At 35.6% G+C, this 15,498-nt stretch overlaps 1 protein-coding gene across 3 annotated transcripts in view; it reads left to right on the top strand.

Moving 5' to 3' along the window:
* Positions 1 to 15,498, top strand: part of LOC150108161 (uncharacterized) — a 180,596-nt gene that overhangs the window by 114,632 nt on the left and 50,466 nt on the right. For all 3 annotated transcript variants that reach the window (XM_090390613.1, XM_090390614.1, XM_090390615.1), the window contains exons 2-3: positions 1,464 to 1,524; positions 9,201 to 9,281. In XM_090390613.1, coding sequence (XP_090246739.1) covers positions 1,464 to 1,524; positions 9,201 to 9,281 — 142 coding nt within the window. The remainder of the gene's footprint in view (positions 1 to 1,463; positions 1,525 to 9,200; positions 9,282 to 15,498) is intronic.

The raw sequence follows: 15,498 nt of genomic DNA, 5'->3' as shown, positions 1-15,498 counted from the left end.
CAAGCGGTTATCTCTACTAAAGGAGGACCAACACGCCACTAGGTAGGTGGTCATAATATTTGGACTCAGGAGCGTATTTAACACACTTGCAATTATCGTCATATGTCCTTTATCCTTCTATATATCTTTAAAGGCGTTACTTGTGGTAATACCCGTTTATCCTGTGCAACAAATAGAATACAAGCTGCAGTATTTAAGAAACTTTTATTTCCTCAAATGCGTTATAATGTGGTCTGAGGTAAAGCATGTGTGATAAATAAATAAATATTTGAACATTAAATTGACAGAGTTGAGACTTTGCAGCACTAAAAGAAAGTACGTTTTTGTACTTTTGGTCATGTTTTTATGAATGAGAAAAAATCTGTTTTTTTCTACTTTACTATTGTGTTTTTGCTTGACTGATTTTTGTTGCCACAATAAACTAGTGGCCGCCCTCAACTTTACAGAATCCCGAATCCAGTTTCACCTATTTATGCTTTATTTATACTAGTATACATTAATAAACTTTATTATTTTTTTTATTAATATACAATAATTCATAGCTTTGAGGAGTTTTTGTCTCTTAAACACCTTGCTCATAATTTACAGACAGGAGGTACAGATATATCACATTGCAAAGGCTGAACAGTCCTAACATCTATTTCGATAGCAAGATTTCTGCAAAGCCAAATTACTTGGCTGTAACAATAACGGAGCCTAACAATAAAAATAAATCGAAAATAGATGTTAGTCTGCTTATTTACCTATAGGTGGCGCTGAAACTTTTCTGGAGCGAAAGAAAAAAAAACATCTTTCATACACTCAATTAATACTTATTTCAGTTAATACTCTTAATGCTTTTCTATAATCATAAGTCGATCCGTACCATTAGTACCAAACACGAAAACTATTCGTGTGCTGACAGTATTTTTTTAACCAGAGGAAACGTTTTGGAGATCGTTTTTGTAATACAACTTGAGAGAGGTACAGATAAAGGTAAATAAATGTATACAAAGGCTTGCGCGCGCGCGTGTGTGTGTGTGTACGAGAGGTGCGTGCGCAAGAGATTTTTGTGCTCTAACAGCTAATCATGCATACGGAAAAGGAGAGTGGAAAAATAGTCTGTGATTATGTGCAAAAATATTACAAGATCACGTGAATTTTTCATATTATCGTTTGGGATGACGTCATTACAACATGGTTTAAGTGTGTATTATGCTTGATAATTGTGTACTCTTCAGATTTGTGTGTCTGAAGAGTACATAAATTCGGTCCTTCCACTCAAAGAACGCATATCCTTCTGACTCCGCTAGGGGTCACTTTTAAACAGGAAAAAAAGTTTCCGATATTTTATGATGCTACATTTAACGTATACCATTACTAGTTAGACGTGTTTATAGTTTATGGTTCTTGAGTTAATATTTGTTAACTGAGAATATAAATATTCATTTATTTTTATCTTTAATCCTATTTTTTCTTTGCAGAGACGGTTGGAAATATTTATTGAGAGAACGGAAAACAAGAACTTCGGCATTCGTATAGAAGGTAATAATTAGGATATTTATCTGTTTTGTTTCTTATTGGTCGATAAACACGTCTATTATTTCATCTTTTATTCTATTATTGAAACCAATATGCTACGTGACATGCGCTGAAACGAGATTTAACTTTGCGCATTGAGAATTATTAGTAGCGATCGTTAGGCTTAGTTGCTGTACGTAGCCAAAACGACACATTAATCCTTATTAAATGAAGTTCGTTAATGGCAATCGTGCTTTCCTTTTACCGCTCGTGCGTACCATATTGTGGAGGTAACTTTCTTTCTTGATGAGAAAGCGAAATAGCCATTTGCGGGTTCTCATCATAATTTCAAATTTGAAGTACTCTGTAATAGCGTAATCAGATTGTCATAAAACGAAGGCAATTTAAAAAGCCCACGGACATAAATTCGAATGGGATTAAATGTGGCCCAATGTGTATTCATTTATTTTTAAAGGGAAGCAGCAGCATCCACCACGTTTAAAATTTTCAGACTTGTGCTCATTGGCCACGTTCTTAAAAGTATCTGCAATTACACTGGCTCGCTTCTTTAGTAAGCGCATGCGCCAATAATGTGTTGGACTACTTTTCGCCTATTATTACTTTGACCTGATAATACATTTGAATATCTTGTCAACAAAATATTGAAACGTAGAATACTCGTTATCCTATCATCGGTTTATTTGCTCCAAGCTACGCCACCAGCTATCACCTTTCTCCCTGAAACTCTCATGTTGACTCGTATTCATCATTAGCAATTGTAATCCCGAACAACATTGAGGAAAATCCTCAATGTCGAAGAGCTTTTTAAGAGAATATTTTTTTAAAAAAATTTCATTAGTGATGGATATTTTGAATGTGTTTTACGTTTGCCGGAATAATCTTCGCTACGTATTGAATGGGCTTAGTTTTTTTTCCCCTTCATTGTAATTATAAATTGAAAATCTATGCGAGAGCTGATTATGTGTACATCGTATAGATATTAAAAAAAGAGTCCATAAAATATGATTATATTAGAAGGCCTTTCCAGCTAGGAAATGTTTCGCTTGTCACATGAAAATATCTAATTAATATGTTTCGAGGTATTCCGTTTATTGATTAGCTCTAAGAACATAGTTTTTGGTGCAGTTTTTGCTTCCCCCCTCCCCCGGTATGTGTACGATTAATACGTTTATTTATTTATGTTCCCTATTTCGCATTTAGTAAAACTAGATATATTGGAGACTTAAATATTTATTGTGTGGATTTACAATTGTTACAGATATTTATTCTCGTGCAAACAATAGCATCAGAAAAAAATTTTATCGGTAGGAAGGCGTAATGAGTTTGCATTTTTAACATGCGTATCCAGAAATCATTACGTCTGTTTTTAGTGTCACATAGAACGCTTAAAAAATGTAAATTGTGTAAATATTTTTGGGTTTCTTTAGGCAGTACTTTTGTTGTCTCCCCTCCAGAGATATCAGGGACTCGTTTCATGTATATATCCACTGACATAAATGGGAAAAAAAAACAAAAAAAAACGAAATGTTTGAGCTTTTGTAAAAAATTCCACAAACTTACAACTTATATTATAGGTTAATTGTATAGATGATGATCTTTAACCGCACAGCTAATAAGAGATTTCGTCATTAGTCCCTGAGTTTCCACTTATTTAAGTACGCTACTGCTTTTGTCATTATAAGCTTGCTGGAAAGTGGAGGAATGATGGATGCAAGTTCCGTGGAAGAGAGCACCCGGAAATTCCTGTCGAAAAGACATAAAGCAGGGACAAAGCGTCTGAGAGTGAGAAGGTGAAAGTGGTGTCATCGACTAGCTGAGCTGCCATCTGTGAACAGCATCAATAATTTTTATGGACGCTGTAATGTAATGTGATCGCTCAAATGCGATCGTAGTTCAGTCGCTATCGACGATGCCCTTTTGTTGGTAAAACTTAGGATATGTCTAGGACGCAAAGAACATTTAACTGGTCTTTACGGTATAATACACTGGTCTCATAGCCTTAGCTCCTCCGCAACTACAACTCGTGTATGAGAACATTATTCTAAGAGTGAGAGTTTAAGATTTGTTTGTACAGTTCATGGTATCCTTTTCCGGCTTTGAGAAGAAAGGGATATCGATTTTTTTGGAGGGTGGATAAACTATGGACTTGTGTCGAAAAGGCTAGTAGAGAGCCCAAAATCGGAGAATGGGATTTTGTCTGGGTGTATTCGGAGAAGAGGGAAGAGGGAAATGCTTCTGTGAAAAAAGACTGTGTTTTTCGTGACTAGATTGTCCTAATCCCAATGAAAATTGCTAGGGAACATCGTATAAAGAGGTCAGATTAATAGGAGGAACGGAGCTCGCTGTCATCAGCAAAAACTATGGATAGAGTTCGAGGTCAGTGAGAGAATATCGTTTATATAGAGGAGAAAGGGGATAAGCAAGAACAGAGTCCTGGGTACTCCTGCACTAATACCGAAATTCGAAGCTGCCCACTATGGCACCCACTGAACTTCGAAACCAGATCGATTGCATTGGGAATGTCAAGAACATTATCACGGGTTACTCCAGATTTTTCAGCGTCATCATAATAATACAATCGCGAGGATGTTGGGACATTTGTCCTTCATTAAAGAAGACCTAGGTTCAAATCCCATCCAGGATTCTTTATAAGTGGTTTTTTTCAGCAGAATATGCGTTAGCGCCCCCTCTCATACGGAGCTCGCAGGGGCTTTTCTTCCTAGAAAACCCGAGTTTTTTTATTCTGAAAACAGGCAAACTGAGAAGAAAATAAACAGAATTAACATATTATACTGACCTCATGACCTCACAACTGAAGGTCAATATAAAGAATGCTTTCAGGTGTTATTGATAAAATTTTCACTGGTCTTGACGAATTTTGTAAGAGTTCTTTACTTAAATACTTCAAATTAGAACATGGAAATTTGAAATTATTGATTGAAACAGCTTTTAAATTACGGCTTCATCATAAAATCAGTTTTATTGACGTTTATCTCAAGGAAATGCATTATTTACTGTTTTTTTTATTATTATTTCCGTACTATCTGCTAAAGGACAGATAGTACGGAAAATGTGCTTAAGAAATCATTGCCGAACACGAAACTTTTTTCAAGCCATTTCGTAAACATGGCGATAGTTTCGCACCGGGCAATAAAAATTAACCTTCTACCTAAAGGCACTCATAAACATCCGTGTCTTCTTGGATGAAGAGCGGAGAGATTGTTCCACTCGTCCAATAGTCGAGTTAACATTGTTAATACTTGGAACAAACATGTGAATTATGAATTATGTATATACTTTATCCAAAATAATTCAGTAATTAACATTACCTTCTTTTATGCTAATTTTTACAAAAAACAAATAAAAAAATTACGTATTATTGATGTTATAAATATTCGTTCAGATATTATTACTCTTTTGGAAACTTCAATTGGATTCGTGTTTAAAATCACTTTGCTCTAAATGTTTATAATTTTTATTATTTTAGATTGAGTTTTAATTGTGTTACATGACACCTCCAAGGAGTCCAAAGACTCATTGGGAAGACTAGTCTAAACTACACACATCTCGCCGTCTCCTCTACTACACTCAACGATACTAGTACCATCACCACCATCTACGGCCCACCACCAACTGTATTTTTTGTCTATAAACTGCATGTGTTTTCATGGCCGGTTTGCGCGGATGAAAAACCCTAGTTTCCGGGGGAAACCCTGCTACCCCGTATGAGAACAGCTAACTCACCTTTAATTTAAAAGTCCACATAAAATCCATATTTCTCTCGTCGCGACAAGAATCGAACGCAGATCTTTTGTGCGTGTCTCGATGTCGGGTATCCACTTTGTTGCTGAATGAACAAAGAATGGAATGTGACCAAACTGTATTTTACACTGGCTGAAACTACAACATACTGTGTGTGTGTGTGTGTGTGTGTGTGTGTGTGTGTGTGTGAGTGAGTGAGTGATAAGTTAAATAGGTGCATTTGCAAACTGATAAGAAACTGGGGAAAAAAATTTTTTTTTTGGACTTCTGTATAATAGGCTAGCGACCAGGTGGCTTGGTCTCAATTTTTCATGCATTTGATGTGTTCCTTTTTATTGCCACCAGCTATCTTATTTAAAACGGCAAAATAATCAGAATTAGATTTTGTGAGATTTGATTATCATGTTATTGAATACGAACCTTTGTACGTACATTGTATTTCATCATTCATTTTATTATTTTATTTTTTTTTTATGGGGTTCCACCCATGGAAAGGTTTATTGCAGACCTATAATACATTTGTACCGTGGATGGGCCTAAAGATTTTTTTCCCATTTATATATTATATATATAAATTATATATGTAATTTATATATATTACATGAATAAATATATATTATATAAATATATTTGTATATTTCATTTTTATCTTTTTCATTTTTATGGAAACCCTCGCCTAGACCAAACATGGAAACGTTTTCAAGCCTCTAATAAGCGAGAAGGTAGTCTCACACCGGGCGATGAAATTCATCTCCCACCTAAAGACAGCCACAAACATCCCTGCCCACAGCGGGATTCGAACGCACGGCCTGTTAATTGGAGAGCTTGTATGCTAACCACTCGGCCTAATAGGCCAGCTATATTCTTATTCATATATGAATGAGACATAAAATTCGGCGAAGAGGTTTCTACTAGAATGAATGTTATTGGCATATGTGACCATGATGACAAAATATGTATATAATGTAGGAAAATACAAAATATTGGATTGTATGCGTTTATAAGACTTCTTATTACAGACGAAGGCATATCTGAGCAAATGGTTCTGACGGGACTGCAAATATGCGAATCTTCTTAACTGGAAGTAAGACGTAGTCCATGGAACTTAGGAAAGGAAATTCGGTCTCCGGGGGGGGGGGATTATCTAAGGCACAATGTAACAGAGGAGTCACGAGGATTAAGAGTATTGGATTTAGTAATACCATCAGAGGATGTGATTGTAAGTGAAGCTATTTGGTCGTCGGCTGCAGAGAGTGATCATTCACCCTTCGCCTGGTAGGTAGCTGGGAATGTATAAGGTCCACTGCGTAGAGGATACGTGAAGCTGCCAAGCAAGAAGCCACGACAGACTCAGGAGACTACTTGGAGAAATTTAATTGAACGTGGAACTGAGGGGAAGCGATCGACTGTATTCGATAGTAGTTGAGGGGCATTTGAAATCAGCAGCGTTTAAATGCACGACACCCAGTATAAATGGAGAAGGTGGGGTTGATATGAATGAATGAATGCAAATATAAAGCACGAATGGCAGAAAATCAAATTATGGAAGAAGTATAAGGAGCAGTGGGAGTGAATATTTGCATGAGATGTATGAAGTGCAAGCTACGAGAGTGAAGAATGAATTCTGCGAAATTGCAAAGGAAGCCGAGAGAAATGCTAGGGTTTCCAGTGGTGAGTAAAAGAAAGAATGGTGGTGTAGGAAAATGATTTTGATCAATAGATTTGAGTAATGAGATAGCAGCTGAAAAAGACAAGTGTTTAATGAATCTCTCGTTTAGCTATTACAGAAAAATGGGCGAATTTTCTTCCAGTCCATGTGAACAGGAAGAAAAGTTACTGCATGGGAAACAGATAGTGTTGAGAGATTAACTGCGAATGAAATGAAGGTATTGGGATTATTTTAGTGAATTGGATGTAAAGAAGGTGATCAACTTGATGAATTATAACCATGTGTTTTGAGGGAGATGTGTTGAGGCATGCACTAGCAACTATTTTTATTAGAAGGTCAAAAATTGGTCATGCAAACCTAGCCTGCATTCTGTCTAACTTCAGAATGCGACTGTCTGAGTAATTCTTATACAATCATTGCTGTGGCAGCAACTAAAAACCAAACAGTTGACACGCGAAATCTGATAGAAGTCAGAATTGCCCTCCTTCCTCGAATATATTATGGTTTACGTAGCAGATTATTTTGGACAAGTATGAAAAAACAAACTATAACGATGATCAGAAAAGGCCGTAGGCCCCAATCTTTTTTTTTTTTTTTCCAAAGAATTAACATCGCAATTAACTCGGCTATTCTTTCACTTCCTCCGAACTTTTCAACTAGCGTGGTGCAGGAAATGGACGAAGGTCAAATAATGCCACCGGGCATGGGAAGTTCTAGGACAGTCACATAGAATTACTGATTCGTTTGCATTTCTGGAATATTAATATTTTGTAGAAGCTAATTAAGTGAACGAAAGAGGATTGGATAAATGATAACATTATCTATGAAGGCCATCATAGGTTTGACGTAAGAAGTTTTTTTAGCAGTTGGTCTACGTTCTAGAATGAGGTGACAGTTTTTATGAGATACCCGCCTTCATAGCGCATGTTTATAGACGATGCGATATTCTTTCATGGGTTGGTAAGATTTCAAAATGATCACAAAATTTTGTCTGGAATGCCTTAATAATGGCTTGGGCTTTATAAATGAAGGTTTATATAATAGTACATTTGAGAGATTTAAATTATTTAAAATAGATTTAGATACTAGATTAAATTGGTTGTATGACGGCCATCAAAAGAGAGAACTCTTTTTAATCCCAATTGTAATCCCAATTGGGATTAAAAAGAGCGACAATTGAGATTACATATAAAGTTCTCTCTTTTGAGCCGTTAGTATTTAACTCAATGAGAAGTGAAATGCCTTGGAGAACCGATAATCGGTTGCTTAATATAATCCGAAGTTGGAGAACATCATAAAAAGTGAAGATGATAAAGTGTCTTAGCATGGGGATATAAATAAACTTGAAGAATGGGTAGTTGAGTGAGGATACAAGTTCATTATTGTAAGTTCAAATGTTGCATTTTGGAATGTGGATTGGAAGACTGTTTACTCAGAGTATTATAAGAATGTAGCAAGACGTGGAAAGCTAAATGATAGTGAAGAATGATTGTGAAGGAGGAGTTGAGATTTAGAGGGTTATTGCGAAATTGTAAAGACGGTGCTGAGGATTGCAGCAATGACGGAAAGTTGACTGTCGGTTGGAGACAAGAGAGTGGGTGCTGTTGCGTAAGGCATCGATCAGAGCCATCTTGATCTTTGTGAGTAGATTTGCTCACCTGGATTTCGGAGGCATTCGTATATAAGCGACAAAAAATTCAATTACGGTGTGTTAACCACCAGGATAGATGCGGAAACACGAATTAGTGAATAATATGAATAAGAAGAGAAGAGCTGATGTAATCAACGTGTAAGAATTTTTAGAAAAAAAATTCTATTGACTATTATAAGTTATATTTTCATATATTTCTTTCTGTTTTGCATGAATTGATTTTCATGCGAAATAAAGCTTTTCATTTTTAATAGTAGCATCTGCTCTCTCAGCGAAAACCCGGCTTCACCGTCAAAAATCGATTAGCCTATTCTAATAGAACAGCGCTCGCTAAACTAATTCAGAATTTTTGTGCTACTGCACTGTGGGTTCGTGATTTTAGAGACTTAGTCCGTATAGTTCGCAAAATTATATCTTAAGAAATAATATACTGAAGACTGATTTATAAAAGAAAAAATTAAAATGATGAGTTTTCCAACTAATACACCCAGTTGGAAAACTCATCTTGAAAATATGCATTAACATTATACAAACTGAACTTGTTGTAGTTAATTGTAAGCGTCATGCTTATGTAATTTTCTTTTTCTTCTGTTGTAGATCGTCCACGAGAGAGAGAAGAACCAAGAACCGATCGAAAATTGATGACACTTTCTGCTTCTGAATGCTGCCTTATAGAATGTAAGTGTCTATTTTTTTTTTTTTTTTTTTGTAATCCATGTAATGCATGTTAATAGAGTATAACTGCTTTTATGTATAAGTAAAGTTTACGGCAAAACTTAAAAAAGTTTTTCCTTGTATTTTGAACAAATTATTACTATAACGCAAAAGCGTTTTTTTTTTTTTTATATAGGCGCATTCCATTTACGATTATTTAAACATCTTGTAGATCAAAATCAATGCGAGGATACACATTGGGTACTTTAAAAAAAAATAGAATCATGTTTGCTCTGAAGTGCGTCAGGTAAACTGCTTTTGTTGATGCAGTTTGGGGGATCGTCGTATCCGCCACGTGGTGTAATATCATGAATGGATGGCAATGTTATTTGTAATTCCACTGTCATACTGCTACGAACGACACGAGGCAATTGGACCCTACGGCTCGGCTGATCCTAAAAAGCCTCCTTCATTTTTCATCCCGTGTTACCAGCAGCAGCTATATATCCTGCCGGGAATGGGCTTCATGGTTATTAAATCACTTGGATCGTGCCTAGCCATCAGGCACAGAAGCTAAATAGGATATAAAAGAGGAGAGACTGTTTATTTTTTTATAGCAAAAACAGCAATACTAATGATTATTTAATAGCCTACATTCTGAATCGTTGCAAAGAGATTATTAGAGATATAAGAGATTAATTTTTCAATAGTTTACTATTATTACCACTGATATTAGCAATTCTATTAAACTTAAAAATTTCATTTATTAAGAGGTCAAAATAATGATAGCATATTTTATATGATAATTATCACCTAAAGTACGCTACCATTATCTTTAAAACGATCTATCACTTGACGAGAAAGGAGAAAAATAATCTTCAATATTGGAATCATTCCAATTATGAACGTAGCACCTTATGCATTAAAATTTTCCAAAAATTTCCGAATACGAATAAAAATATTACCTATTCCATCCATTTATTTATTTATTTTTCCTTAATTGAACGAAAGTTCGAAAATTTACCAGAGAGCTTATGAGAACATAACCTTCGGCAGCGGAGTTGCCTTGGTGGGCATCACTTAAAAGACAAGCTCTCGCCAGGAGCCCGTGTGTTCATTTATTAGTGCTTCAATTCGATTTCACTGGCTTGACATCTGTTTTGAACTCCATTCTCATTAGAGACGAGGAAGAAATCTAGAGAGCAAAAACTCTCTCAATACCGTGTCGGTCCTATGCCAGAAAGCTCAATTCATCTGAAGTGAACTCTCAGTAAGGTACATGAACAAATGACTAAAATATGTAGACGAAAAGTTTCAATTTGGCTTCTTTTTCTTCTTCCTATCGTGGATTTTTCGCCAAGTAGTCTGTTCCGGTCTCATGCCATCGCTTTCTTGGTCTTCTAATTCTTCATTTTCCATTTATTTTTTATCCGTCTAGTATTTTTGATAGTCTGCTAATGTCCATTCGATTTAGCTGTTCTAACTATTTTTGTTTACATTTACTGTAAAAGTAAATGTAAACAATTAAAATGATTTTATAGTGATGAGAGACTGTAAAATTTCTTCATTTGTTTTATGGTCCCACTTGGTACATCCAGCTGCTTTCTGAGAAATTTAATTCTGCTGTTTGAATCCGTTTTTCATTGTTCTTTTTAATGGAATCCCTTCGAAATATCTATTACATTTATTATTTATTATTTTAATAACAATAATAATATTTTAAATAATATTTAGTTTATTGTTATGACATTTTATTAATTATAAAAATCAGCTAATGGATCGTTTGTATATAAACGATCTTCGGCTTGGCCATAGGCAAGCCGAAATTCGGTTTATCTCCTCTATTAACAAATCTCCTATCTCCTATATATTATCTTATTATATCTCCTATATAATCTCCATTATCTCCAGTATTAGCAAATTTATATTGAGAAACCTTTGAGTAAAAAAGCAATTCATTTTTACCATTAAAACCAAGGTTATGGAAAAGGCACATTAATAATGTTTTCTTAATTCGGAGCCATAGTCCAGATTTCTTAAAGGAGAGTCTGAACCATCTCAACAATACTCGTAAATACCCCAAAATACAATTTACTCGGAATTGGAAGTTAATGGTTCCTGTATCGTTCCTGGATATCAAACTTACTCGTATGTCAAGAAAACTGAAGATCTCTATTTATGGAAGACCCACACATACCAACAGATACCTTCATGGGCAAGTGCATCATTATCTGCCGCAAAAGCTTGGCATCATTTCTACTTTGGGTAAACGTAATCGCTCTTTTTTCGGTGAAGAAGGAGATCATCGAAGAACTACGTGCCAAAGAAAATCGTACCAAACATGCCTACGAAATTTCTTTCTTAAAAGCTTATAGCATGGCGTTAAACCGATCAAATTTATTAAATAAGTTTTATTTCAATCATGCTCGGCCACACTGTCAAAACGTAAGTCCTGCTTTTCTTGTATAATGAAGGTTGAAACAACTATCATATGCTATCCAGGTAAGAATGACTCAGAAATCGCTGGTTTGATGCATTATGTATCTGCGCTACTTCGCAAGACGTCATTAAAATTTAATGTTTGCCAGTAAAAAACGATTCCATTTTCATGTTTTTCATTTCTTATAATATATATAGTGGGTTTCAGTTATTTTGAGACCATTAAAATGTCCTGTAGAAAAAATTGATATATATATATTATTGTTTGTTGTTTTCTCGAATACCTGGCTCAATATTTTATCTTTTTAATTCAAATAAAAAGTGAAAGAAATTACTTGCAATTAGTGTAGAATATTTTTGTTTTTCAGTACAGCAATATGACAGCATGCACATTTATTTAATATCTACTTTTAGACTTCAGTAAAATCGCATTTTTAGATTATGATTTTTGTTTACATGCTTACTACGAAAATCTGGAATTGGTAGTGGGAATAAAAACTACCATTCCCAACATGGTTTCGTAAAGATACTTCTACTAAACATTCGATTCCACGGTCGTTACATTTAGTGAGAAAAACTGGATGACTCCTGTGGAAGGAATAGAAAGAAGGAAAGAGCAGATATGCAATATGCTATATGTGATGTCACCATCTTCAGTCGTCATTCTCCCAAAAGAAGTTGAATTCCCAAAAAGTGACATTTCATGGTCTTCATATTGATCCAGTCTAATCGGCTTCAATTTTTTTTCTTTGCAGATTTTTTTCAAGAATAAATTCCATAGTTTTTAATTTGGATGACTGTGAACATGTGAGTTACACGTATTATTATCTTACTCGATAGGTTGAACACATCTTGTCGGCCCATTGTTTGAGCCAACGGACGAACTGTGCAATAGGACACAGCTAGAAGTCAGCAGAGCGATGAAAGGCACGTACGTTTAAACATCATATTTAGGACAAAAGAAGAATCTCAATTTGAATCCAGTAGTTCGGGACAGTGTAATTCTTTGTTCGAATCGCATTACAGTTTCAGATAACGTTGAATTAACCGGTTTCAGGGGCAGTGATATTTTTTCCCATAGCGCACAAATCAACTGGCTAGAATGCATACCTCTGAATATACAGTATAACACGCGGTTTTTTTTGGCTATGACTGCTTTGATGCTAATCCATCAACGATCCCCACAGCTATACATACAGTGTCGATTTGTACATAAAACATCGTGTTAAAGTTAGTATTAGGTACCGATTTCTATTTAAAGGCATTGTTATTATCAAATATAACGCAAACGAACTTTAGCCTACCAGGAGAAAAAAAAAATCGTTGTGCAGGAGAACAAAGGAGCAGTCCGTATGCATACGGACTGCTCCTTTGTTCTCCTGCTTCAGAGAGTTGCAAAGAATGAAACTGAAATAAATATAAAAAATTGCCAAAATTCAAGAAATATTTCTTATAATAAAATTTAGTTCCATATGCTTCAGAATATTTTTTCCTGGAACGATCTCCTACGGCTTGATCATGGAGCATGCTTCTTATTGAGCATTTAGTTTTCTTCTTTCAAAGAGATGTTAAAAATTCATCTAACTTATGACCCATCCTTCGAATCCATCTTGTGTTCTACGAATTGCGATCATCTATGCGTAAAAGAAAAACCTCTACTTCTGTTGTTGCTTTTATTGCAATGAGGTTTATCTCGGAAAGCCAACCCTCATCAGAATAAGTTGACGTGAAAATGAGACCGAGCTTGTTTAGTATTTCTAGCACACCGCACCACTCGCATGATACGCGGAATTTATTTCTCCCACTGGAATAAACATTACGTATATCTTCCTTCAGATATAAGAAATGGGTCTCTCTCTCTCTCTCTGCACTGTTTTTCCTCTCCATTGGATCGAATCTTTTTTTTTTTTTTTTGGGAACGTGATCTCCATTGTTAGTGAGATATTCACGTCAGAGCATTTGGCAGATGAAATCAGGAAGGTTAAAGACAGAAGAAACAAAATGCCCGTGTATGGCGATGATTTGCCATGAAAGATAATGCGATTGTAGACGAGCAGGGAGTGTTTAGCACTTTAGCACTGAATGTGCCAAACTGCATCTTGGGTACTGATCTCCGACTATAAAAGAACTTACATTATTGTATGGAGCTGCTTCATAGAAGACTTAACTTGTTTTGCTTTCCCTTCGATAACAGGTTTTATTTGAATGAATAGATTAATGATAATGATTAATAGAATTAATAAATAAATAAAATGATACAGTGGTGAACTCAGGATTTAATTTTTTTTGGGGGGGGGGAAGGCGAGTTAAATAGACGATTTGAGAATACACACTACGCATCGCATACGACCTATGACTGAGCATCTGCAATGATCGCCAATACATGATACCCGTGATCTCCTCTGGCCCAGCTCAGACAAACGAAGTAGAGCTCAGTCCGCCCGAGCACAGCGGCCGTGATTCCCGAGAGCTATAGAGTATTCCCACCTTATGTGACGGCTAATTCATTAATAGTAAAGAAATAGAAGAAAACAGAACATAAATAAAGAAAAATGAATTTTAATTAGGAAAAGATTTTTTGAAAATTTTGGAGTTTTTTTTTCCTTTTTCTTTTCGGGGGACAGGGTCCCTTGCACCCCCATGGATGCGCCATTGAAATGATATAATTCAGAAAACTCGTGTAGCATTCATAAGACTGTTCGTTGTCTATAGCTAAAGTACCTAAGATTACAACGTGGTTATACTATAATAGGTCAGTAAAAATGTTCCAAATCTTAGGTTATGGATGAAATTATGTTAAAGGAGGAGAAGGAAGGATTGATAAGAGAAGATTAGACTCTCGCGTGCACATACACGACTCTTCAGTCAGAGACATGCAGTGTAGTTCTCTGACTGAACAGTTTTTCTTTCACTTGTCTGGGTAACTAAATTCGGTGTCCTTTTCAGACGAGGCAGTTAGATGGCCGGAACGGCATTTTTTTTCCTGGAAAATTCAGTTATACATCCACCATCTCGCGGAATTGCTTCCCTTTCGGATATTTGTTAGTCTAAGGAAAAGGAAGAAGTCTCACGGGAACAAATCCTGTAAGACCGGCAGGCAACAATGGAGTTGCCTAGTTTGTCTAAGAATTCGCGAACACTCAGGACTGTGTAGTTTGGTGTGTTGTTGTGATATAGAATCCTGACGTTGGCAAATCGTTTGGGAAGTTCTATCCCGAAATGCACTTCTCAAAAAAATGGAACATATCTCGAAATTATTCTTGATCCTGAAGGCATGAAGAATGCACCTCGGAACTGCATCACACAAATACATAGTTAGACGGTTATGGTCTTCAAATGTGTGTTTTCCTTCAAATATTTTATTAATTTAGGAATACAGAAAGAAGTCGGCAAAAGCTACATACTTTGAATCGAATAGCGAGAGGACTGAACTCTTTTTTTTTTCTTTTTTTCCGGCACGAAATGACCTGACAACTGTAACTTTTGATCCGCAGTATTGTCAAGAAAATGAAACTTATTACCGATGCAAAAATCTTAGTAAAACAAGAAGACTCATCCCCAGTAACATTTGATTTGAGAAGAAAATCTAAAAGGAGACAGATTTTAAACGCTCAAACAAGTATTACGAAGGAATAACTAAACGCGTTGAAAATGATTACGAAATGATCCCAAAAAAGGTTTCTCTACCGCGTAATGGGGGCTTGGCTTTTTGAACTGTGCACTTCTTGCACACATCGAAACAAAAGATTTTGCTTGACATGAACGTGTCAAACGAATAAATGATATCGTTGGCTAAATTAAT

The sequence above is a fragment of the Typopeltis vanoorti genome, chromosome 3 (genome assembly GCF_054136105.1).
Source record: "Typopeltis vanoorti isolate ZY-2024b chromosome 3, IOZ_Tvanoo_1.0, whole genome shotgun sequence".
Lineage (NCBI taxonomy): Eukaryota > Metazoa > Arthropoda > Arachnida > Uropygi > Thelyphonidae > Typopeltis > Typopeltis vanoorti.
This window is presented reverse-complemented; position numbering and strand designations above follow the sequence as displayed.